A 26,877-nucleotide genomic window follows, 5' to 3' on the forward strand; every position below is an offset into this window, starting at 1 on the left:
GCTTTCCGCCTGAACACAACACAATTTTAAAAATTACAGACTAAATAATATGTTTGAATTATAAAATAAATATTAAATATTTTACCCTGAAGAAGTCCTCTAATGCCTCGTTGTATTTCAATAACTTAAATAATTTTGGACTTAATATATATTTAATTTTATACTCATTATTATAGGTTCAAGCGCAATGCATACTCTAATGCTTGATTATATTAAATTAAAAATAAGTTTATGAAAATGATGAATATAAGTCTAAAATAAAATATCTTTGACTCAATGTTCTAAAACAATAGATCATAGAGATATAGTTCAAAATTAAAAAGCTCTGCAAACTTAGGAATTTACATTGATTAAATAGATCAAAGTAGAAATACTATCTCCTTTATTTTTCAATCGACTTCTTAATACGAAAGTCAAACAGTTTAATTTTCGCCTTAATATGTTAGTTTGTTAATTTTTAAAATTAAATTATAGGTATTAGAGAAATAAGTAGTTAATAATAAAAGTAATGTGTATTATAATTTTTTTGTAACAGATTGATATATGTTATTCTAATTGATTTTAAAATTTTAAAAATATTAAAACTTCTAACATAGTTTAAATTAATAAATATTTTATAATTTAAATTTTTATTTGATTTCAAAGTGTGAACATTTTAATACATTACAACAATATTGTTCCTACGAATTATTATGTATTGTAATATTAATCTTTGTAATTGTGATGAAAATTCAGTTGTAAAATATTAATTTAGAGAAAAACAAAGGATGATGGCAATGCAATTACGTAATTTGAATGAATCTAATACATTTATTTTGTATTTTATTTTTTGTTTTGAAATTGAACAAATGAAAGTCAAAGCATGAAGGGATAAACATTCAAAGACAAATCTTACTCTTCCTTTCCTTTTTAAAAATTGTAAATTACTTTTCCTTTTCAAATCTGTTGTATTGCACACAATTCAAATAAAGAAGTTTTCGGTGCACAAAATATAGTTGATTTTGAAGTCATAAATATTAGGACCATAATTAAATGACTGTTCTTAAATATTAAGGAAATAATAAAAATGACTATTTTGGCTCGTGTAAGAACTTTTTTTAAAGACTAAAAAAGACGAACGATATTTTGCTAAGTGCTTTATTTTCTATATAGTCTTCGAATATGTACATTTTATTTTTGGAATAAAACAAAGAAGTTCAATTTTACGACAAAAGTTAATACGCTACGTATATCAACTATCGTGCTCCAAATTCTCCATTCCTTTAGGATAAAAGACTAATGTATATCTTATCACAACACTAACCACTATGTCGACGAAATTATTAGTTATTGAAAAACATAAATCCCAACATCAGATATCAACCATTTATAAGAAATTTTATAACAAATGAACTATCAATACTTAAATATGATTATCTCATCATTCCGTTTTAATTGTGAAAAATAGAGAAATCCAACATAACAAAGAAATAAAATATTGTTGTCCGTCTTAGTAGTTGATGATCTGTAACTGTACTCGAGGAAGTTTTAAGTAATTATAAGTAAATCTTATGATAAATATTAATAATTGATAACCTCTTAAAAATAATAGTAACTAACTTAACCTCTAGGAACTGGGTGGTCTCTATCGATGACAAATCTAAGATTTCTAGTAAATTGGTGTACTACTAAAAAAAGGAGGAGAAAATATATGAAATGAGCATTGATCCATATTCTTCTTGGTAAATAATTTAACGTTTAACCAATTAGTGCATCACTCAAATCTCTTGGAGCATGGGTGCCAACAGTTAATACTACACCAATTTTAGAAAATATGTACATAAAATATCTAATTTTGCGAGGAGAACATAGGTTCACGTGCCCCATAATTTTGCCAATCAATCCGCTCGTCTCTATCGCCCATATCTACATGGAAGCTAATATGGTAGCTAATTGTTTAGCCAATTTAGCCTTTAAGAGGGAGTCTCATTTTGAATTGCATGCGCTTGTGCCTACTAGCATTTCCCTAGTTTGGTTGCTAGCTAATTTTGTTGTTGTTTTATTTCTCTTTCGAAAGAAAAAAAAGTAACCTAAGACCACAAGTTTAACTATATAGTATTTGTCACAGGCTTAGTGTATGCAACTTAAATTTATATTTTTATTAATTATTGTTTACCCGAAAAATGGATAGAGTTGAATTTATACGCAGTTTCGAGGATATGTGGCGTAACTTGACACAAAATGTAAGGATCAATAGAAATGTAAATATAGATTAGAGAGAATCTGAAATAGGTAAGGTTGCCAGGAACAAAGAATCTTACGATTCAACAAATAGAATCAATGTAAGAAATATGAATGAACAATTCTTTACTGTAGAAGAATATAACACTTTTATTACAATGTAAGCCTGAAAAACTTGTCTTGCAGAAATAGTAACCAATCCCTTTTATAGTGGAGAGATTTGGCTCTAAGCATAATAAAATAAACATTCAGTGGGAGACCCATGATATGTCAGTTTTTTCATAATTTCTGCCAAGATTCTCTCTAGTGGGATTGCAACGGCTTTTGTCTGTGAGATCGATCTTGCTTAGAACTCTCGATTTTGGTTTGAGCTTGATTTCGGCTCGAACTCATGATCTTGGTTCGAGCCCGATCCTGGCTCGAGCCCTCGAATTGATTCGAGGTCAATGTCGGTTGGTCTCTGGATTATCAGCATGGTAGATTTTGATTCGAGCTTGGTAATGATATCGAACTTGACACGGATCGTCCTCCCCAGGTTCGAGGATAGTTTGCTCCACCTTCGGGATCTCACTTTGATAAATCATCGTTTGAACTCGATCGGACGTGCTAAGGCCGAAACCTATTTCGACTGTATACAGATAGTCCCCTCGTTTCTCAGAAAGAATGTGGCGAGAAACGATATGATTTTTTAACAGTTCGATCTAATTATATCCTGTCGTTTCCATCCGGTTCAACCATGATGCATCTGGTAGCTGTCCCGTCGGTTTAGTGTTTCAAGGCATTTAACGCATGTCAGGCAGTGGTTGGCCACTGTTGATATTGAACTGCCATCGCTTGGACCTATAAATAACCCTTTCTTTTATCTTTTACCATTTTTACATCTTTTATCTTCCAAATTTCCCAAGTTCTTCTTCGAACTCTCCATCTTACCAGTAAATCTGTGATTTCTTTCCGCAAAAATCCCTCTTTAATTCTACCATATCTTTGTCCCTTTCTTCTACTCCCCACCTTTGAATTCTAAAATGGCGAAAACATCGCAAACCATTCCTCAGAAAGAGAAAGCTTCATCTTCACAGTGTGCCGCCGATGAGACACCGGCAGAACCACGACCTGAGGAGTGTGTTCCCGGGGCGTGTGTCCTCACTTCAGATTTTAAGGTCGATAAAGGTTCATCGATCCTTGCCCAGTGTGAGCCTGTATCGAGGTACATGTGTTCGATACCGAAAAGCACCTCGAACAACTAAAGAAAGATTGCAATTGGGGTGAGAAAGAAATAATAATTCCTACGCCCGACGAAGATATCACTTCTTACGTGAAAGGGTTTTTGAATGTGTATACTTACCCTTTCACTTTGGGTCCCTTTGATTCTGTTATTATTGACTTCTGTCGATAATACCAAGTAACCCTAGGCCAGGTTCATCCTTCTTTGTGGCGAATCATTATCCTGATCCGATATTTTGTGAGCAAGATCGAGGGGATGCCGTTCACCCTCGATCATCTTATCCGATTGTACCGTCCTCGACTTTTTTGAGGGGGGTTAATAAAACTCTAGCGTCGGGCTACCAAGGCTCTATTCTCGAGTATTGACGAGGACAGGGACCGGGGTTGGATGGGCAGGTTCGTTCAAGTAAGGACTTCGGACCTGATCCCGATTGAAAAGATGCCCTTTCCCGAGGAGGGGAATATGAAACGTAAGTGTGATCTTGATGTTACTTCTATTTTCTTCTTTCATTTATTCTCTCATCGACACTCCCCCTTCTTCTTGATGTAGCAGTTCCCTGGATGCCCGAAGCAATCCCCGATCTCAAGAACTGGGTACGAGCCCTTGTTTCGACCTCCACATACGTTGAACGCTCATAGAGTGATTTGTCAAAGGGTCGGTGGGAGGCCAAAAATCACGGTAAGCCCATTTCTCGGACTCTTTGATGATCAGAACGAGGTTGTTTTCAAAATATTTTATTAAGGTTTCCCATATGCAAGTTTCCCAAAAAATATTTTATTACGTGAAAGGGTTTTTGAATGTGTATACTTACCCTTTCACTTTGGGTCCCTTTGATTCTGTTATTATTGACTTCTGTCGACAATACCAAGTAATCCTAGGCCAGGTCCATCCTTTTTTGTGGTGGATCGTTATCCTGATCCGATATTTTATGAGCAAGATCGAGGGGATGCCGTTCACCCTCGATCATCTTATCCGATTGTACCGTCCTCGAATTTTTCGAGGGGGGTTAATAAAACTCCAGCGTCGGGCTACCAAGGCTCTGTTCTCGAGTATTGACGAGGATAGGGACCGGGGTTGGATGGGCAGGTTCGTTCGAGTAAAGACTTCGAACCTGATCCCGACTGAAAAGATGCCCTTTCCCGAGGAGGGGAATATGAAACGTAAGTGTAATCTTGCTGTTACTTCTATTTTCTTCTTTCATTTATTCTCTCATCGACACTCCCCCTTCTTCTTGATGTAGCGGTTCCCTGGATGCCCGGAGCAATCCTCGATCTCAAGAACTGGGTACCACCCCTTGTTTCGACCTCCACATACGTCGAGCGCTCATAGCGTGATTTATCAAAGGGTCGGTGGGAGGCCAAAAATCACGGTAAGCCCATTTCTCGAACTCTTTGATGATCAGAACGAGGCTGTTTTCAAAATATTTTATTAAGGTTTCCCATATGCAGGTTTCCCAAAAAATATTTTATTACGTGAAAGGGTTTTTGAATGTGTATACTTACCCTTTCACTTTGGGTCCCTTTGATTCTGTTATTATTGACTTCTGTCGACAATACCAAGTAACCCTAGGCCAGGTCCATCCTTCTTTGTGGCGGATCGTTATCCTGATCCGATATTTTGTGAGCAAGATTGAGGGGATGTCGTTCACCCTCGATCATCTTATCCGATTGTACCGTACTCGACTTTTTTGAGGGGGGTTAATAAAACTCCAGCGTCGGGCTGCCAAGGCTCTATTCTCGAGTATTGACGAGGACAGGGGCCGGGGTTGGATGAGCAGGTTCGTTCGAGTAAGGACTTCAGACCTGATCCCGACTAAAAAGATGCCCTTTCCCGATGAGGGGAATATGAAACGTAAGTGTGATCTTACTGTTACTTCTATTTTCTTCTTTCATTTATTCTCTCATCGACACTCCCCCTTCTTCTTGATGTAGCGGTACCCTAGATGCCCAGAACAATCCCCGATCTCAAGAACTGGGTACGAGCCCTTGTTTCGACCTCCACATACGTCGAGCGCTCATGGCGTGATATGTCAAAGGGTCGGTGGCAGGCCAAAAATCACGGTAAGCCTATTTTTCGGACTCTTTGATGATCAGAACGAGGCTGTTTTCAAAATATTTTATTAAGGTTTCCCATATGCAGGTTTCCCAAAAAATATTTTATTACGTGAAAGAGTTTTTGAATGTGTATACTTACCCTTTCACTTTGGGTCCCTTTGATTCTGTTATTATTGACTTCTGTCGACAATACCAAGTAACCCTAGGCCAGGTCCTTCCTTCTTTGTGGAGGATCGTTATCCTGATCCGATATTTTGTGAGCAAGATCAAGGGGATGCCGTTCACCCTCGATCATCTTATCCGATTGTACCGTCCTCGAATTTTTTGAGGGGGGTTAATAAAACTCCAGCGTACGGCTACCAAGGCTCTGTTCTCGAGTATTGACGAGGACAGGGACCGGGGTTGGATGGGAAGGTTTGTTCGAGTAAGGACTTCGGACCTGATCCCGACTGAAAAGATGCCCTTTCCCGAGGAGGTGAATATGAAACGTAAGTGTGATCTTGTTGTTACTTCTATTTTCTTCTTTCATTTATTCTCTCATCGACACTCCCCCTTCTTCTTGATGTAGCGGTTTCCCGAATGGCCGGAGCAATCCTCGATCTCAAGAACTGGGTACGATCCCTTGTTTCGACCTCCACATACGCCGAGCGCTCATGGCGTGATTTGTCAAAGGGTCGGTGGGAGGCCAAAAATCACGGTAAGCCCATTTCTCGGACTCTTTGATGATCAGAACGAGGCTGTTTTCAAAATATTTTATTAAGGTTTCCCATATGCAGGTTTCCCAAAAAATATTTTATTACGTGAAAGGGTTTTTGAATGTGTATACTTACCCTTTCACTTTGGGTCCCTTTGATTCTATTATTATTGACTTCTGTCGACAATACCAAGTAACCCTAGGCTAGGTCCATCCTTCTTTGTGGCAGATCGTTATCCTGATCCGATATTATGTGACAAGATCGAGGGGATGCCGTTCACCCTCGATCATCTTATCCGATTGTACCGTCCTCGACTTTTTCGAGGGGGGTTAATAAAACTCCAGCGTCGGGCTACCAAGGCTCTGTTCTCGAGTATTGACAAGGACAGGGACCGGGGTTGGATGGGCAGGTTCGTTCGAGTAAGGACTTTGGACCTGATCCCGACTGAAAAGATGCCCTTTCCCGAGGAGGGGAATATGAAACGTAAGTGTGATCTTGCTGTTACTTCTATTTTCTTCTTTCATTTATTCTCTCATCGACACTCCTCCTTCTTGATGTAGCAGTTCCCTGGATGCCCGGAGCAATCCCCGAGCTCAAGAACTGGGTACGAGCCCTTGTTTCGACCTCCACATATGCCGAGCGCTCATGGCGTGATTTGTCAAAGGGTCGGTGGGAGGCCAAAAATCACGGTAAGCCCATTTCTCGGACTCTTTGATGATCAGAACGAGGCTGTTTTCAAAATATTTTATTAAGGTTTCCCATATGCAGGTTTGGGTAAAGACGCGATTTTGAGGCCCTTGCCCAATGAAGAGGGAATTTCGGCCTCTGTCCCGAAGTCGGTAAAGGAAAATAAAAGGAGAGAGCCTCGGTTCCCGAATATCCAAAATCGAAGAAGAGGACGGCTCGTAAGCCGAACAAGAATGTCATTCCTTTGACCGTTGAATATGTTCTGCGTCTAAGGGATGAAGATGATGAAGAAGAAGAGAACGATGAGTGCGCTCTGGCGGTCCGAACGAAGAGAACCACCGATGCCTCATCGCCGGCTAGATCGATGATGCTCTATGAGGCTCCACCTCGAACTGAAGATATACCGGAGAAAGATTCGGGTAAAGTCCCCGAACTATCGGATATCGAAGACGCATCTCATCGGAGTCAACCGACAGGGGATATGATCGAAGAGCCCCTCGAACCCCTTCGAACCGAGGGGAACGCTCCAGGTGAGCCATTTGGGGCAGCAGCAGTCGAGGATTCGCCTACCTTTCCCGCTTTTTCGCAGGGGTGATTCGGGAAGCTCAAGCTTTGGGAGCCCTCGATCTAGACAGGCCTCATGATGAAGAATATCCCTTTCGTGACCTGTTTACCGGCATTGAGGACGTTGCCGGTGCTAGTGATGAATTGGATCTTTTTCACGGAGTGCGGCATGCTTTGAATCAGGTGAGCTTTTAAAACTATTTTGTCGGTACTATCTTCATGTTCATTTTTCGTTAACTTCGCTTATTATTTCTTTGTAGGCAGCGACAGTTCATCGAGAACAATGTTCTCGATCCCAGAATGAGCTGCATCGATACGCGACCGATCTACAACGGGCTACTGACGAGAGGAACTCCCTTGGACTTTCCTTAGGGCAGAGAGATGAGGAAATAAAAGACCTCTGTGCTGAGTTAGCTAAGGCTTATCGAGATCAGACCGATTTGTCTGAGCAGGTAATGATGCTTTTGAAAGCCTATGGGCTTGATACCGAAACGATAGCTAACATTTCGGTCTCATAGCTGCAGCAAAAAATTGAGATGATCGGGAAGTTTCGTGAGGAGGTCGATGTGATAAGAACGGAGTCTTTGCGGTGGAAAGAAGATATGGACCGCTTTGCTGCCAAAAAAGAGACTGCTCGAGCCCAGTTATCATCGTCCGAAACCCAACTTCAGAAGATGAAGGAAAAAAGCCTGGTTCAAGCAAGGAGAATTGAGGAGCTTGAGGCTCGGTTGGCCTCTGTACTTGCCAAGGCCGAATCCGATGCCGAAAAGGCAAAGGCCGATGTGGATGTGCTTGTGGCCGTCTATCGGGCCGATGCTGAAGTTGCCCAAGTCCAGGCAAGAGAGGCAGCCGAGTCCGCCGATATTCGAGCGCATTGGGTCGCCGAACTTGCTAAGTGCCGATCCAGAAGGGAAACTCTCGAGGAGATCCATGCTTGTGGCTTCAATCTCGCTAAAGAGATAAAAAAGGGCCAAAGAACTCGAAGCCGATGCTGAAGCTTTGGTTTCAGATGGCGATGACGATGACGATGAGAGCACGAGCGGATCCGAAAATGGGGGGGAGTCTAATAAAGAAGATACTGCTCATGGTCGAGAAGTTTCGTTCTTAGTTTTTACGTTGTAATCTCCCATGCAGATAAATTTGTATATAGACACATCTCCCTTTTTGCCGACTTGCTTCTGTTTTTGTTTCCTATCTGGCGAGGACTTTATTCACGCCTTATGAATGTTTTCACAATGATTTAAACAATTTAATCAAGTTTGGACTTCGTAGCTTCTGTAACCGAGCGAGCGCTTACTCAAAACTTGGGGCAATGTAGCCCTTTAGGCTTATTAGTTGTTAAGGATTCGATCTTGAAGAAATATAGCCCGTAGGCGCAATAGTCGAGTGAGTGTTAGCTCGAACTCGAAGTAATGTAGCCCGTAGTCTTAATGGTCGAGTGAGTGTTTGCTCGAACTCGAAATAAGCTTAATGGTCGAGTGAGTGTTTGCTCGAACTTGAAATAAAAATAGCCCGTAGGCTTAGTCGAGTGAATGATTCGAACTAGAAGTAATGTAGCCCGTAGGCTTAATGGTCGAGTGAGTGTTTGCTCGAACTCGAAATAAAAATAGCCTGTAGGCTTAGTCGAGTGAATGATTCGAACTCGAAGTAATATAGCCCGTAGGCTTAATGGTCGAGTGAGTGTTTGCTCGAACTCGGAATAAAAATAGCCCGTAGGCTTAGTTGAGTGAATGATTCGAACTCGAAGTAATGTAGCCCATAGGCTTAATGGTTGAGTGAGTGTTTGCTCGAACTCGAAATAAAAATAGCCCGTAGGCTTAGTCGAGTGAATGATTCGAACTCGAAGTAATGTAGCCCATAGGCTTAATGGTCGAGTGAGTGTTTGCTCGAACTCGAAATAAAAATAGCCCATAGGCTTAGTCGAGTGAATGATTCGAACTCGAAGTAATGTAGCCCGTAGGCTTAATGGTCGAGAGAGTGTTTGCTCAAACTCGAAATAAAAATAGCCCATAGGCTTAGTCGAGTGAATGATTCGAACTCGAAGTAATGCAGCCCATAGGCTTAATGGTCGAGTGAGTGTTTGCTCGAACTCGAAATAAAAATAGCCCGTAGGCTTAGTCGTCGAGTTTATCTTAATTCTTATTGCATAGTAAATCTCAAAATAGAGGAATTTTCTTTGGATATAAGACGCCGATAAAGAAAAGAACTTTCTTCGCACGTTATTACACGCCTGGGTTCGGGCCAATCTATATGAGCATGGTTCGCTTCGACCATTTGGCTCTTATAATTTTTCCTATTGGAACCCTGTTGTTGTGAAATAACTTTCTTGTGAGAACTCGGATATTGTTGTAAATACTGCACGATCAATGGTTGCCTCATTAAAAACCTTGCCGAAAAACCCATTTGGGATAAAATCGGTCTAAGGGAAAAAGAGTGCAACGCATGCTTCCTAGCGAGAGACCCATCTTAGCCCTTGTTCGGACTTCTGCAGGGGTCAGTTTTGAGATATAAACGGATATGGAAAGGTTGTACCTTAGCAGTAGTACCGTTTTAGATGTGATACATTCCAGCTGCTTGATAGTTATTTGCCGTTTATAATGCCGAGCCTGTACGATCCCTTTCCGATGTTCTCAAGCACCTGATATGGTCCTTTCCAATTCGGTCCTAGTTTTCCTTTGTTCGGATTTCGGGTACTGATGGTAATTTTTCTCAACACTAAGTCCCCGTGCTTGAAATGACGGAGCTTGAATCTTCGATTATAATATCTTTCGATTCGCTGCTTTTGGGCGGCCAATTGGACGAGAGCAGCTTCTCGTCTTTCATCCGATAGTTCGAGGCTTGTATTCATAGCCTCATTATTTGATTCTTCCATCGCGAATCAAAATTTGGCACTGGGTTCACCCACTTTGACTGGTATCAATGCTTCAGACCCATATACTAAGGAGAATGGGGTCGCCCCCGTACTGGATTTTGACGTTGTCCGATATGCCCAAAGGACTTCGGGCAGGATTTCTCTCCATCTCCCTTTAGCGTCGTTCAACCTCTTCTTTAAGTTTTGAATGACAGTTTTGTTTGTTGATTCGGCCTGCCCATTCCCACTGGGGTGGTATGGGATCGATAGTATCCTTCTTATTTTGTGGTCTTCGAGAAATCTTGTTACTTTGCTGCCAACGAATTGTTTTCCATTGTCACATACTATTTTGGCAGGAATCCCGAATCGGCATATGATATGATCCCAGATAAAGTCTATAACTTCTTTCTCTCTTATTTTCTCGAACGCCTGCGCTTCAACCCATTTAGAAAAATAGTCAGTCATAAATAAAATGAATTTGGCTTTACCTGGGGTCGATGGCAGAGGGCCTACGATATCCATTCCCCATTTCATGAATGGCCATGGGGATAGGACCGAGTGGAGTTGTTCTCCGGGTTGGTGGATCATCGGTGCGAACCTTTGACATTTGTCACATTTACGAACAAATTCCTTCGCATCTTTGCCCATATCTACTCAATAATATCTTGCTCTGATTATTTTTCGAACTAACGTATCAGCTCCAGAGTGATTCCCGCAAGTACCCTCGTGCACTTCCCGTAGGATATAATCGGTATCTCCCGGACCCAAGCACACTGTCAAGGGTCCATCGAACGTTCTTCGGTACAGTGTTCCGTCCGGAGCTAATGTGAATCGAGCAGCTTTAGTCCGTAGGGTTTTTTGGAATCCTTAGGGTCCGATAGGAGTTTTCCGCTCTCCAAGTATTCAATATACTTGTTTCTCCAATCCCAGGTTAAGTTTGTAGAATTTATTTCGGCGTGACCTTCTTCGATTACCGATCTCGAAAGTTGAACAACATTCCCCGAATCATCTACCTCGACCAACGACCCCAAATTCGCAAGCGCATCGACCTCATTATTTTGTTCATGTGGTACATGCCGTAAAGTCCATTGTTTGAAATGGTGCAAATTGACAAGCAGTTTATCTAAATACCTTTGCATTCTACCTTCTCGAACTTCGAAGGTTTTGTTTACTTGACTCACCACCAGCAAGGAGTCGCAATTGGCTTCGATGACTTCTGCTCCCAAGTTTCTAGCTAGCTCGAGACATGCAATCATGGCTTCATACTCGGCCTCGTTGTTAGTCAACCTGACAGTTTTAATAGATTGCCTAATAGTGCTACCCGTGGGTGGTTTCAAAACTATGCCCAGCCCGGACCTTTTTACGTTCGAAGCCCGGTCCGTAAAAAGGATCCATACCCCCGATGATGTACTTGATTTCAACAATTCTTTTTCGACTTCGGGTACGAGTGTTGGCGTGAAATCGTCCACGAAGTCTACTAAAATTTGAGACTTGATGGTCATGTGGGGTTGATATTCGATATCGTACCCGCTGAGTTCGACGGCCTATTTGGCCAGTCGGCCTGATAACTCGGGTTTGTGCAATATATTACGAAGCGGGTAAGTGGTTAACACACATATGGGATGACATTGAAAGTACAGCCTTAACTTTCTTGAGGTGCTTATCAGTGCAAACGCCAATTTTTCTAAGAGCGGATATCTAGTTTCCGCTTCTCCTAAGGTTCGACTCGTATAATAAATGGGGAATTGCATACCTTGCTCTTCCCGAACTAAGACACCGCTTACGACGACTCCCGATACCGCCAAGTACAAAAAATGTTTTTCGTCTATTTTTAGAGTGTGAAGTAGTGGTGGGCTTGATAGATATCGCTTTAGTTCCTCTAATGCTTGTTGGCACTCCGGGGTCCAAGCAAAATCGTTCTTCTTTTTGAGTAGAGAGAAAAATTTGTGACTTCGTTCAGATGATCTTGAGATGAACCGGCTTAAGGCTGCAATCCGACTTGTTAGCTTTTGTACGGCCTTCACGCTGTCCACAACGATGATGTCTTCGATGGCCTTGATTTTATCGGGGTTAATCTCTATTCCCCGATATGATACCATGAAGCCGAGGAACTTGCCCGAACCGACCCCGAAAGCATATTTCTTGGGGTTGAGCTTTATGTTGTATTTCCTTAAAATCTCGAACGTTTCCTGCAAATGGGTCAAATGGTCCTCTGCGCGCATGGATTTAACTAACATGTCATCAATATAAACTTTCATTGATTTTCCTATTTGTTCTTCGAACATTTTATTTACTAGGCGTTGGTAAGTAGCCCCTGCATTTTTTAGCCTGAAAGGCATCACATTATAACAATACGTTCCATATTTGGTGACAAACGATGTCTTTTCCTGGTCCTCCGGGTTCATCTGGATTTGATTATACCCGGAATAGGCATCGAGAAAAGTGAGGGTCTCGCGGATGGCCGTGGCATCAATCATGCGATCGATGTTAGGCAGCGGAAAGGAATCTTTGGGGCATGCTTTGTTCAAATCCTTATAGTCCACACACATTCTAAGTTTGTTCCCTTTTTTAGGGACTACAACTACGTTGGCTAGCCATTCGGGATATTTCACCTCCCGAATGGACCCTATTTTGAGAAGCTTGGTTACCTCGTCCTTTATGAATCTATGCTTTCTCTCTGACTGGGGTCTTCTCTTTTGCTTCACCGGTCTAAACCTGTGGTCTAAACTTAGCCGATGCGTCTTTATGTCCGGCAGGATCCCTGTTATATCTAAATGAGACCATGCAAAACAATCGATGTTATCGATAAAAAATTGAATGAGTTTCTTCCTGAGTTCGGGGCTCAACCCCATTCCCAAGTATACCTTTCGCTCCGGTCAGTGCTCGATCAATATGACTTGCTCTAGCTCCTCGATTGTTGATTTGGTGGCGTCGGAGTCATCGGGCATCACCAAAGATCGAGGGACCCTTTGGTTATCATTCTCTTCGATTTTCTGGGTGTCTGGCTGGGTCGAAGCCGATGTCTATGATTGCTATTTGGTGTCCCGTTCTCCTTCCGGGCCAGATTCTCTTATCGGCGAAAGTGAGGACATTGGTTTAGCTTCGTCGACGGCGAACATTTCCTTTGCGGCTGACTGTTCTCCGTACACCGTTTTGACACCTCCCGATGTCGGGAATTTAAGGGCCTGGTGTAGGGTCGAAGGCACATCTCTCATGTTGTGGATCCATGGCCTTCCGAAAAGGGCGTTATATCTCATATCGCCTTCGATCACGTGAAACTTTGTTTCCTGGATGGTCCCGGCCACGTTTATTGGTAGGATTATCTCACCCTTGGTGGTTTCACATGCCATGTTGAACCCGTTCAGGACTAGAGTTGCGGGTACGATCTGATCCTGTAGGCCGAGCTGCTCTACTACCTTCAATCGGATGATATTGGCCGAGCTACATGGATCGATTAACACACGCTTAATTTTAGTTTTATTCATGAGTACGGATATTACTAGTGCGTTGTTATGAGGTTGGATGACCCCCTCTGCATCTTCATCGTCAAAGGACAAAGTCCCCATGGGTGCGTAATCTTGAATCCGAGATCGTTTTTCCCTCACCGTCGATGTTTTAGTGCGTTTAAGTACTGGTCCCTGAGGGGTATCGATGCCTCCGATGATCATATGGATGATGTGCTGCAGTTCTTCTTGCTCGTTTTGCTTGCTGAAATCCCTACTTTTAAAATGGTTCTTCGCCCTATCACTTAGAAATTCCCGAAGGTGCCCTTTGTTAAACAAGCGAGCTATTTCCTCCCTTATTTGCTTACAATCTTCCGTTCTGTGGCCATGGATACCATGATATTCGCACGTTTGATTGGGATTTCTTCGGGCAGGATCGGTCTGCATGGGTCGAGGCCATTTAGTGTCTTTGATGCGTCCGATGGCTGACACGAGAGCGGATGCACCAACGCTGAAGTTATATTCCGATAATCGAGGTGATTCTATAGGATCGGCATATTTATCGAATCCACTCTTACTCATAAGCCCCCGAGAACTTTGTCCTCGATCAATCCTTCGATTGTTACGAACTGCATTGCGTGCTGAACCGTTGTTCACCCGATCCGCGACGTATGGTCGATATCGGCCTCTGTTCGACCTTCGTTCTCTGTCGATCTCCTTTTGGTTTTTAGTAACTGTCCTGCTCTGATGAACGGGTCTGTACGGAGCTCCCAACTGATCATCCTCGACCCTAATTTTCGATTGATATCGGTTGTGTATGTCTGCCCAAGTTATTGCTGGATACTCGATCAAATTTTGTTTCAGCCGATGTGATGCTGTCGAACTTAGTTCGTTCAACCCTTAGGTGAAAGCTTGTACGGCCCAATCGTCTGCGACCGAGGGTAATTCCATGCGTTCTATTTGAAATCGGGATACGAATTCCCTCAGCATTTCATCCTGCCTTTGCTTTACTTTGAAGAGGTTTGATTTCCTTGTTGCAACCTTTATGGCACCAGCATGTGCTTTTACGAACGAATCTGCTAACATGGCAAAAGAATCGATGGAATTCGGCGGTAAATTGTGGTACCAGATCATCGCTCCCTTCGAGAGGGTCTCCCGGAACTTTTTTAACAACACGGATTCGATCTCATCGTCCTCCAAATCGTTGCCTTTTATAGCACATGTGTAAGAGATGACATGTTCGTTAGCATCAGTCGTACCGTTATATTTTGGAATTTCGGGCATACGGAATTTTTTGGGGATTGGCTTCGGTGCCGCACTCGACGGAAAAGGCTTTTGTATGAATTTTTTCGAATCAAGCCCCCTTATCATTGGTGGAGCCCCCGGGATTTGATCGACCCTTGCATTGTATGTTTCCACCCTCTTGTCGTTGGCTTCGACTCGTTTTGTGAGTTCCTCGAGTAATTTAGTAATTCCGGGAGTAGTCCTCGATTCTTGCTTGTTAGATTTCACTATGGCGGGCTCTGTTCTGGGGGTGACTTCCCGAAGTGGATTGGAATCTGGCCTGCTTTGTGCGCGAGTTTGGCTCTGTAGCTGAGCTATCGCTACTTGTTGGGCTTGTAGCATCTCGAAGATCATACGTAAGCTGGCCCCAATTTCTCCCGCGTTTTGGGTATCTCGGGCTACAGATCGAGTACCGCTCTGAATGCTTCTTTCCAGTTCGGAGCGCTGATTTGCCTCCAAAGCTATTTGTGAATTGACATCCAATGATATTTTAGCTCGAATTTCGGGTACTTCGATTTGAACCTCGGTGCCATCATTAATTGGCCTTCCGGCTCCAAGTGCCAAGTTGTTGGTTTCATCTTGAAAGCCGGCTTCGTAATCGATTGGTGAAGCCATTTGATTGGTGGTTATTCGCAACTGATCCGAAATTCAAGATGTTTTCGGAAATGAGTGCAAGGCACAATGGCATATTTTTTCAGATTTGTATCAAATAACCACTGTTATCCTCGGCCCCACGGTGGGCGCTAAACTATTTACCCGAAAAATGGATAGAGTTGAATTTATACGCAGTTCCGAGGATATGTGGCGTAACTTGATACAAAATGTAAGGATCAATAGAAATGTAAATATAGATTAGAGAGAATCCGAAATAGATAAGGTTGCCAGGAACAAAGAATCTTAGGATTCAACAAATAGAAATGTGAATGAACAATTCTTTACTGTAGAAGAATATAGCACTTTTATTACAATGTAAGCTTGAAAAACTTGTCTTACAGAAATAGTAACCAAGCCCTTTTATAGTGGAGGGATTTGGCTCTAAGCATAATAAAATAAACATTCAGTGGGAGACCCATGATAAGTCAGCTTTTCCATAATTTCTGTCAAGATTCTCTCTAGTGGGATTGCAACGGCTTTTGTCTGTGAGCTCGATCTTGCTTAGAACCCTCGATTTTGGTTTGAGCTTGATTTCGGCTCGAACTCATGATCTTGGTTCGAGCCCGATCCTGGCTCGAGCCCTCGAATTGATTCGAGGTCAATGTCGGTTGGTCTCTGGATTGTCAGCATGGTAGATTTTGATTCGAGCTTGGTAATGATATCAAACTTGACACGGATCGGCCTCCCCAGGTTCGAGGATAGTTTGCTCCACCTTCGGGATCTCACTTTGAGAAATCATCGTTTGAACTCGATCGGACGTGCTAAAGCCGAAACCTATTTCGACCGTATACAATTATGTATCTGTAATCTCCACAGTCCACACTAAGATATTAATAAATTATTTTTAAATAATTAAGAGAATTAAATTTTTTCTTTCTCATCTTAAATTTGTCCTCTGCAATTAATATAAATATCTTTATGAGAATAAATTTTTTCTTTATAGTTCAGGAGAAAAAAAAGGTCCAAAATTAAATCTGGTGCTCTGTCCCTCTCTCTCATATTAACTTTGTTCTCTGCACGTTTTCTATAAATATTAAATTTTTGCCGCACGCACAACTCTTTTGCCTCCGAAAAAACATGAAATATTCCAACAAACAAAAATCCCAACACAGAATCTGACTCAAAATAGTCTGAAAATCCGAGAGCTCTTTCTAAAAAAGAATTGAGGGAACCCTTTACAATAGAATTCTTGATCATATATAGAATTCATCTCCTTCTTGAAACCTTTGCTAAATTATCTGTTTTTCCTGTATTTGTCCGCAAAGGAACCAAAGGGTGGTGGGTTCTGTTTCTGCATTGCATTTTGAAGGCTAATGATACTATTTTTATGTGCATACATATGTATTGAAGGTGTAAAAATTGAACCTTGATATTGTTTTATTTGGAGTTTCTAATGTTGGATGCAAAATAGGGTCCCCAATCCATCTGGTTTCTTGTTGCATAGCTTGGAAACATATATATTTGATATATGTATATTGTCTATACATTTGTATGTATTTTTATTTCTCCCTTTTAGCTGTGAAGTATTTGGAATTCTTTGAACTGGTTGGAAATAAAGCCGCCAACAAGGCTAAGGTTTTTCGGGTGTTTCTTGGTATACCTGAAAAAAGGTAATTGAATACATGCCATATACAATTAAAAGAAGGGCAAAATATGGGATGAGCAATATTATAATGGGAAGGGTGGCCTATGCATTTGGTTTTGTTGCTTTGATTTGTGTTTGGGCAGCAAGAAATTCAGAAGGGAATAGGAAGTTTCCCGGAAGCAATTTAGACATTGCAGGTCTTTGGCATGTCCCTGTGATAGACGAAGATACGGTATGGATTTCATTTCTCTCATGTTCATCTGGAGATTTAATGTTTGCACTTATGCAATGTGCATAAATGCAGAAGTGCAGAAACGTTCGCACTTATGCAATGTGCATAAATGCAGAAATGCAGAAACGTTTGCACTTATGCAATGTGCATAAATGCAGAAATGCAGAAATAGCCTCTTGCAGAAATGCAGGGTAAGGCTACGTATAATAGACCCTTATGCGCCGGCCCTTCCCCGGGCCCACGTATAGCGCGAGCTTAGTGCACCAGTCTGCCTTTTTTCTAATGCAATGTGCATGCATAAAATGTGTGCATTACTTACTATTTTGGATGTGAGTTGCTTAACGTATATGTCAACTATATGGTTCTTATTGTGATTCTTATAGACAAGTTGCCTATGCTTTTGCCTGTTGATACCTAAGTACTACTATTTTCTGATGAGTATTCGTTATTTCGGTGAAATTGAAGTAGCATTAATTTCATAAGAATAAACTTTTGGATTATCTAAGTGAATTTGTGTTTTTAATCAAGAGATGGATTTAACCAATTTTCCTTGGTCTTTTCCACAACCAATAATTATGGGCTAGATGTCTATGCCAAAGTTTCTAAGATTTTGCATTTCCAGAATCTCAGAGAATAAGCATGTTAATTGTTAAAATGGCTGAGATGTGGAGGTTCATAGGAAACAAGAATTGGATCTGTTAATTAATAACAAAAGACAACGAGGATGAATCTCTATGCTTCCACCTCAGAACTTAAATACCGGTGCTTTTCTTAGTTTGAGGAGATCAGTAACCTTTTGAATTAATTCTTTTAATCTTATTTATGTCATATCAAAAGGTTATTTCTCACATGAGCATTTTGAAGATCATTGTGCAAGAAAGCTGTTACAAGGTTCAAAAGATGTATTTCGAGTTTAGCTTTCTGTTTCCCTAACCGGCTTAGCATGTACATCTGTGTTTCCAAGCTGTTGCTTTTTATCCAGTGGAAATTTCTTGCTTTTATCTTTTTCCAGTAATGATAAGAAATAAATAACTCAACACACTTTTGTAGGCCAGTGCTCTGTATCTTGATTTGGACAGTCAATTATATAGGCTAACTTTCATCTTAGTTGTTGGATGTTTTGATTCATTGTGGATATAATGCCATCAGATCTAAGTTTTCAAAAGATACCAGATGGAGAAGCATTTGTTGCATAATAATGAGACAAAATACAATGTTATGTTGTCTTTAGAATTCATATCTCTAACTTAATTCTTACCTTGATACTATAACTTGATGAAATCGTCTGTATGCAGGCCGAGCAAGTATGGATCCACTGCAGGGAAGAGTTGGAAGAGAGCACAGAAGCTGCAAAATTTCTGGAATATTATACTCAACAGGCAGCAACAGGAAGTTATAGTTACTTAAAACAGGATATAGCTCTGTTGAAAAAAAGAACCTTACGGAAGGCTATTAAAGATTTGCCTCCCGAAGAGAAGCAGATTCTGTTGCAGTGCTTAAGAAGGAAAAATGTTCCGCTTCATGTTTCGAATAGTGAGGATGCATCCAGTACTTGGTTTAGCAAGTACCAAGAGCTTTTCTCACAATGGTCCAGTGTTCCCAGGAGGTACCTAAGAGGAAGAAAGTATACATTCATGCCAACAAATCATGCTCCAATTCCAACTCTCGCTCCGTCTCCAGGTCCAGCAACAGTTCCAACTCTTGCTCCGTCTCCAGGTCCTGCAACAGTTCCAACTCTCGCTCCATCTCCAGGCCCTGCAACTGTATCACCAATTTATGCTCCAGTTCCTTCTGTTGAAGAGCCCACTAGCTCTCCTCCAATTTTGCAGCCTCCTTCTGCAGCTATAAAACCTCCAGAAATGCCTCCAAAAACTCAAATTCACTCCAATTCTTCTAAGCCTTTGCCTGTTCAACCTCCAACTAAACCACAGAATGGTCCTAATTCTCCTGGAAATAATCAGGAGGGTCGAAATTATTTAATTGCTGCGGTGGCTGGATGTTCTGTTGCGGGAATCGCCCTTTTAGCTCTGTTGATATTATGTGTTAAGAATAAAAAGAAAGAAATAACTCCAAACGATGGGCAAAGGGATGGAAAACCTCCTCTGACAGGTGTCTATCTGCTGCTATTTATCATGATGGTTTCTGTTTATCTCATTGTCTCACTCTTTTTCATTACATTTCAGTAATTTGTCTAATTTGTGTTGTCAGGTTCTTCTCTAAATGTCAAGAGTGCATCTGCTGTAACCAGTGCTGATCCTCATAATCCTTTCGAAGCAGAATCGAAAATGTCAAAACCTGAGATGAATGCAAATGCTCATGCATCATTACCCCTTCCTCCAGGAAAATCTGCACCTCCACCACCTAGTCCACCTCCTCCTCCTCCTAAACCGCCAGCTCCAAGACCACCTCCACCTCCAAAAGTTGTTCGCCCTCCTAATCCACCAAAACCTGGTATGGCAAAGCCTTTACCTCTTGGAGCACATCAGAGAGGACGTTCTTCTGGGGATGGGGGAAGTGACTCATTGGGTGAATCTGATGCTCCGAAAGCAAAATTAAAGCCATTCTTCTGGGACAAGGTTCTTGCTAATCCTGATCACTCTATGGTTTGGCATGAAATAAAAGCCGGCTCATTCCAGTAAGCTTTGCACTGGTCTTGCTATTCACTTTGCTCCTGCGAGAGTAGTTTAATTGTCTCAGTCTTTACAATTCTGCTTGCTGAATTTTATTACAGGTTTAATGAGGAGATGATGGAGTCCTTATTCGGATATATACCGGGAGACCAAGGAAAAGATGATCGAAGAAAAGCTTCCTCATCCTTTGACCAACCACAGTATATTCAGATTATTGATGCTAAGAAATCACAGAATCTAGCAATTCTTCTCAGAGCCTTAAATGTGACAACAGAAGAAGTTTATGATGCTCTCCATGAGGGTAAATATCTCTCTCTCTCTCTCTCTCTCTCTCTCTCTCTCTCTCTCACAATCCAGTCTCTTTGACGTTGACGATGTAGTAGCTATTACGAAAATAGAACTAGTACATTATCACCCTGTAAAGAGTGTGAGTATAATGTAGGAGGTTCTTGAAGTAAGTAGAAGTATTGCCACCTCATTAAAATATTTTCATTTATATTTTTTTAGCCTTTCGACTTTGACATGAGTGGTAGTCATTGGATTAAAACTAAAGAGAAAAGTATTAGGAAAGAGAGGGAAGAGCTTGAGCAATGAAGTCTATACATTAATTTCTCCCCACCCTTTAGAAAACTATATTCTTCGTGGGTGTTTCAATCAATCAATTAAATCCGATGTGCTACGATATCGAAAGTAGTTAGGGTGGTTGTACGAATCCTCTTTAGCAGTTCCACTGTACTTGTCACATTTCATTCAATACTATATAACTATTCTTAAGGGGAAATTTTTGGGTCTTGAACACTAGAGGGCTGTCCATATCACATTCATCCCTACATTGACAAATAAGTCTCTAACCAAACTAAAAGACTCTTGGCAAACACCTCGCTTAAGTAAGTTTAACACCAATAACTTAGCATCATTCCAACTAGTTGGTATTGCCTATATGAAGCCTTTGCTTCATCTTGTTCTATGCTTAGCTAAGACCGCACTGATTTCGAGAAACATAGGGATAACTTTCCTACATATGATTTTAATTTTTAGGTTTACCTCGTCCTTTTTGAATCCTGTAATTATCATATTGTTGCACCTGCAAATGGTACATTTGGACGTCTATATAGGACTTGCTAAACCATCTCAAGCGACATTATCTCAGTTTATCCTTTATATGTGCTACTTGTAACCTCTATTGGATGTGTTTATTTTTGGTCTTTTCAAATCTTGTATGATCGCATATCTATCTTGACATCCGCATTTCTGCAACATTCATACTGTGGATATGTTGGACCTTAGCAACTCAACATTCACCCCAATTTAACATTGCTTCATTATCGTTTTATAGAACTTGCCTATCACTTTGTTAGCTATCTTCATATCTCATAACTTTCTAGTAGTGCTCCTTTGTTTCAACCATTTTATATTTTTACTAAATTTGTTACATGTTCATTTATCATGTGATTCTCCTGGAAATGTGAACATGGATTTGAATTGAATCTTCATCTTAGTATCCACAACTCCTGTTTTTATTAATGTGTTTGGAGGCAAGAAAAGTCCCATCTACAATTTTCATTATATGTGTGTCGCGAAATAATATAACTTTTTAAGAAAAAGTTTTCTGTGATTGCTATCTAGGTGCTATTTGGAATTTCGCAACACGCATTGCTATCTAGGTACTAGTTGGCATTTCGCAACACGCTCCTTCGCGTGTTGCGAAATGCCAAATAGCACCTAGATAGCAATCACAGAAAACTTTTAGGGATGAGAAGACTAGTAAGAAGGAAAATATATTCTGTGAATGATAGCATATTACAACTGGATAATTGGATAGAAAGTCCTAGTCACGCATGTAAAATAAAACATGGCAAAGTTTAAAGAGCATGACTGGTAACTCTCATTCTTCAATGTCTCCAATCCCCCTCCCCCCGCCACCCTCCACAACCCCCAAGAAAGGAGAAGAGTTTCTACAGTTTATTTAGGTATTACTTCGATATAATATAAACTTTCATTGCTTAGTCTAGCACTTTAACCAGCGAGTGAAGATTTAAGTATTTCTTAGAAACCCTCCAATCACTGCTAATGTCTGTCTAGCATGAAGTTAATTTGAAAGGTATGGTATTACTTAATTCGTTTACATTTGGTCTGGCACTTATTTGATTCTCTGCTTAATCAGATGTTTTAAACAATCCCAAGGAAAATATTGAAGTCTCACGATAACAAAAGTCCCGTATTTTCATGTCCCTTGCCAAGCGCAATAGATCTTTACTGCTATTTCATATTTAAGTCGTGAAAGCTTGATGTCGATTGGTACTTCAACTTAGATATTGCAAATTTTTGCATTTTTCAATGATGTATTATTTTCATCAAGAAAGTTTCTGAAGCTTAATTCTAATTACTTAAGTATCTTATCAGGTAATGAGCTGCCTCCTGAACTCCTACGAACTCTATTGAAGATGGCACCAACGACAGATGAAGAACTAAAACTCAGATTATTTGCTGGAGACATTTCTCAGCTTGGCCCTGCTGAACGTTTTCTCAAGTCCATGGTTGCAGTTCCATTTGCCTTCAAACGGATGGAATCATTGTTGCTCATGAGTTCTCTACAGGAAGAAGTTTCTTCCATTAAAGAGTCCTTCACAACCTTAGAGGTAAAGTGTAAAATATTGATTTTCTTACAATTTGATGGTTGCGTTCAGAGCAGTGTTATCAAAGGCAAAAAGCGTAAAAAAGATCTAAGGTCTGTTGGGGTTTTAAGCGCAAATAAAGCGTGGGCTTTAATGAAGAAAGGCGCAAATGCAAAAAAACTATAAATATGTATGCGTAGTCCAAAACTAATATCTATAAGCATGAATACCAAATATATGGACAAAGAAATTGAAGAAAATTTACGATAAAGTGAAATATCAATTGTTTAGTGTCGCCTCTTCCAGATTACGCCCGTTAGCAAGGAAAATTATGCCTTAGATCCTTGATGACAACACCTGAAGCGGTCGTTAAGCGAGGCCAAGCGCTCAACATGTTTTGAGCCTCGCTTCAGGGCTTAAGCGCGCCTTTGATAACACTGGTTCAGAGTGAAAAATATCTTGGTTGTTCTCCTGTGTCCTCTCGTTTTATCTGTTGATTCTCCTGCTTGGTGGTTTGCCAACTATAAACACGCCATCCACATAAACTCTGAGGAAAAAAAGAAAGAAAACCAAATAAACGACACATATATGCTACTGCTACATATCATGTGACTGATCTTGTATTTTCATCTCTAAGAGATTGTCTGTCTCTGCATGTTGGAATATCATCTTTCTTGGAAAAACGAAGAATAATAAAAAAAATTAGTAAAGGAATTCAACATCTCAAAAAAATAATAAAGGAAGTCAACTGTTCTTTTAGCTTATTACTGGCAAAAAATATGTACAAATTAGACTTTTTTTAGTGAAGGGCACCATCTCTTCTTATATTTATAATCAACAGCAATAAAACAATTAATAGGACTCACCCGAGTTTTCTTCTTAGGTTCACGGTTTCTCACTTTTTGTAGTAACATACAGACATTTTCAGTTGAAGGGGGTCATTTCACTGTGCGTGAAATGCTGTAGCTGAACGTTAAACTGTTGGACTAACAATATCACCTGATTTTGGTAGTGCCAGAAGATTTTTTTAAATCTTTCCACCCTTGGATCTTCTTATCTTAATGTGGAAGTGATGCCAAGGCAATAAACTCCTGCCAACTCGAACTTGTTTGGGACTGAGACATAGTAGTAGTTGTTGTTGTTCGCTGTGCTTCATGATTATATAGAAGAGCTTTAGAATGTTATCTTGTTATTGTTGGATTTTTATTAAATCATCGTGACTTGCAGGTCGCATGTAAGGAGCTGAGAAACAGCAGACTGTTCCTGAAACTTCTTGAAGCAGTTCTTAAGACTGGCAACCGCATGAACGATGGCACCTTCCGTGGTGGTGCACAGGCATTCAAGCTTGACACACTTTTGAAACTATCAGATGTGAAAGGAACTGATGGCAAGACCACACTCTTGAACTTTGTAGTGCAGGAAATTATTCGATCCGAAGGATTAAGAGCAGCACGTAGATTAAGGGAGAAGCAAAACACGTCCAGTGTGAAGACAGAAGATCTTGTAGAGGATCCTGCTCAGGAGTCAGCAGATTATCATCGTAGCCTTGGTCTGCAGGTGGTTTCTGGTTTAAGTAATGAGCTTGAGAACGTAAGAAAAGCATCACTTATTGATGGCGAGAACTTAAGTGCAGCTGTCACCAAGCTTAGTCAGTCATTGGTGAAAACTAAAGAGTTTCTGGACACTGATATGACAAGTTTGGAGGAAGACAGTAAGTTCCGTGATACACTCACAAACTTTATCCAACATGCGGAACAGGAGATAACTTGGATACTAGAAGAAGAGAAGAGGATAATGTCTTTGGTTAAGAGCACAGGAGACTACTTCCATGGAAATGCAGGGAAGGATGAAGGCTTGCGTCTCTTTTCTATTGTTAGTGACTTCTTAATAATGCTGGACAAGGCATGTAATGTGGTGAGAAACTCCACAAAACTTCCAGCAAAGACTCCTAGAAAAGGGACATTAGCAACATCTCCTTCCCAAGAATCCTGTCCTGAGTCTTTCCCAGACATACGTAAACGACTATTTCCTGCAATCCAGGAGCGACATATGGGCGATTCTAGTTCAGATGATGAGAGCTCAAGCCCGTAGCTGTCTGTCTAGGTATGATTTCCATTTCATGGTAGTGCACTTCTAAACCCCTTTCCATGAAACAATGCAAAGAAGAGCTAATGAGTTATAATTTTGCTGCTTTTGATGCATAGGTGTAAGAGTACTTTGGAGCTAATATGGCTGGATAATAGTATGCAGAATCATCTAAAAAACTATATGAGGCCTAAGGTCTGCCTCCTACACTGCAGTTACTCAACATGCTTTTTAGAGAGAGGGGAATAGGCATTTGCCTTCTATGCTCTCCTAGAGCCGTAGCAGTAGGAAGAATGACTATAGTAAAGATGCCGTAGTAATGGCTATAGTAAAGACCATGTCGTAGTTATTGCATGGTCTAGTACAACTATTCAACGGAGTTAAATCGCGACCTCTCAACGTTGTAGTCACCTTTGTCTATGAGAATATAACTATTTCTACTATAAGTTGGTAAAGGTACTGAAGTCTCCTCAATATTTGTTAAATTCTTTTTAGTATAAATTGGAAGTTAAGGAAGTTGGACCAGATTTGTACAGTTGCAGCTCTTTATTCTTCCAGTTCCAGCTTCTTTTTCTGATGAAGATGCATGACTGTTGACTCATCTGTTCTCTAATCCAATTTGTTGCCTAGTTCTCCCTGGGGCACTCCACTTGGTACAATATCTATTAATCTTTCCACTTGGTACAAATTTGTAATTGTCTACTCCTCATTCTATATTTCTGTAAATATGAATTTGAGTATTAGGATAGGCGTATGGCATTTCTAGGACGTCCCTTCTGCGTATGCGTTAAACCATTTCTGCTGATTTGTGGATGAAATTACCTTACGGTACACGGTTTCAGTGGCGAAGCCACATGACCCTTCGTAAAAAAATTACACTCGGTAATTTTTAAAAAAATATGTATATATATTATATAATGACACACCTCGACTTCTGGTGAGTTTTTTTCTTTATATTTTAACTCCCCTTAATGAAAATCCTAGCTCTGCCATTGCACGGTTTATGTAAAGGTGAAGAATTTCAAAATTTGCTAGTCTTCAGTTGTTGCAGGCTTGCAGCATCTTCTGCTTTGTTTACTACTATGTAAAGGTGAAGAATTTCAAGCTATGACAATATATTGACTTCATTTCCAGCTCTCTCTTCTGTAAAGACCTTTATTATTTGTAACGTATGGATGTGCACGCCAGTTTACAACAGTATGCCAAGAAAAGAAATAAACAAAGAATTGACATCTTTTAGCACACACCAGTGAGAAAAATACGAACAAATAAGTTATATATATAAATTTACATATTGATGATACTTGAACGGGAGACCTTTTGGTCTTAACCTGATTACACCATGCTAAGGCTTTCATTGCAGATTTTATTGGAGTTTCTCCGCATTAAGGGAATTTCATTAGCTATGGAGAGGTGGGGTTTTAAATAGTAGAAAAAGTTTAGGCCAATTTGCGTTGTTTTCTTGAACAACTACAGAACTAAGCCAAGGATACAAAGACATACGTACTGGAAATAGTTTAGGCTTGTTGGCTTAATTTCTTCACGCAGTAACAAAATTTTCTTTTATTAGCCAAAAAAAGATTCTCTTTGCTACATTGCGTAACACATCTCCAAACTTATATTTTACATATTTTATAGAAAATGTGTTATCTTGCATTACTTCAATAATAATACTAATATTGACAATCTTACACAGGTGAAATTATCGATCTCGTCTTTACATAATCGATTCTCTTTGACTATACAAGAACATATAAAGTTTGTATACTAATACAACAAGTACTTTATAAATCCATGTGAATTTTCTCTTCGTAGTTTTTCATTTCACCACTCCACGAAATTATCTGATTTCAAAAATTCAATAAGATTTAAGGATATGAAAAGACTTCTCACACGTCTAGTTTATGTCAAGCGCCTTCGGCGCATTTTGAGAACTAGCTAGCTTTGGGTTCAAATGAAATTTCACCCCAACAACAGCTTGATAGAAACTAAGGGTCCACCAAACTTATATAGAGAACCAGGTTCTCTATTAGTTCCCATATAACACACTCACATA

At 40.3% G+C, this 26,877-nt stretch overlaps 1 protein-coding gene across 1 annotated transcript; it reads left to right on the forward strand.

Moving 5' to 3' along the window:
• The first annotated feature begins 16,738 nt into the window (after positions 1–16,738).
• On the forward strand, positions 16,739–25,348 carry LOC104118992 (formin-like protein 3). Its single transcript, XM_009630379.4, has 7 exons — positions 16,739–17,491; positions 18,787–19,600; positions 19,700–20,126; positions 20,223–20,422; positions 22,525–22,760; positions 23,964–24,839; positions 24,941–25,348. The coding sequence occupies exons 1-6, from the start codon at positions 17,297–17,299 to the stop codon at positions 24,825–24,827; spliced, it is 2,736 nt and encodes a 911-aa protein (XP_009628674.1). The 5' UTR covers positions 16,739–17,296; the 3' UTR covers positions 24,828–24,839; positions 24,941–25,348.
• The last annotated feature ends 1,529 nt before the right edge of the window (positions 25,349–26,877 follow it).

The sequence above is a fragment of the Nicotiana tomentosiformis genome, chromosome 7 (assembly GCF_000390325.3).
Source record: "Nicotiana tomentosiformis chromosome 7, ASM39032v3, whole genome shotgun sequence".
Taxonomy (NCBI): domain Eukaryota; kingdom Viridiplantae; phylum Streptophyta; class Magnoliopsida; order Solanales; family Solanaceae; genus Nicotiana; species Nicotiana tomentosiformis.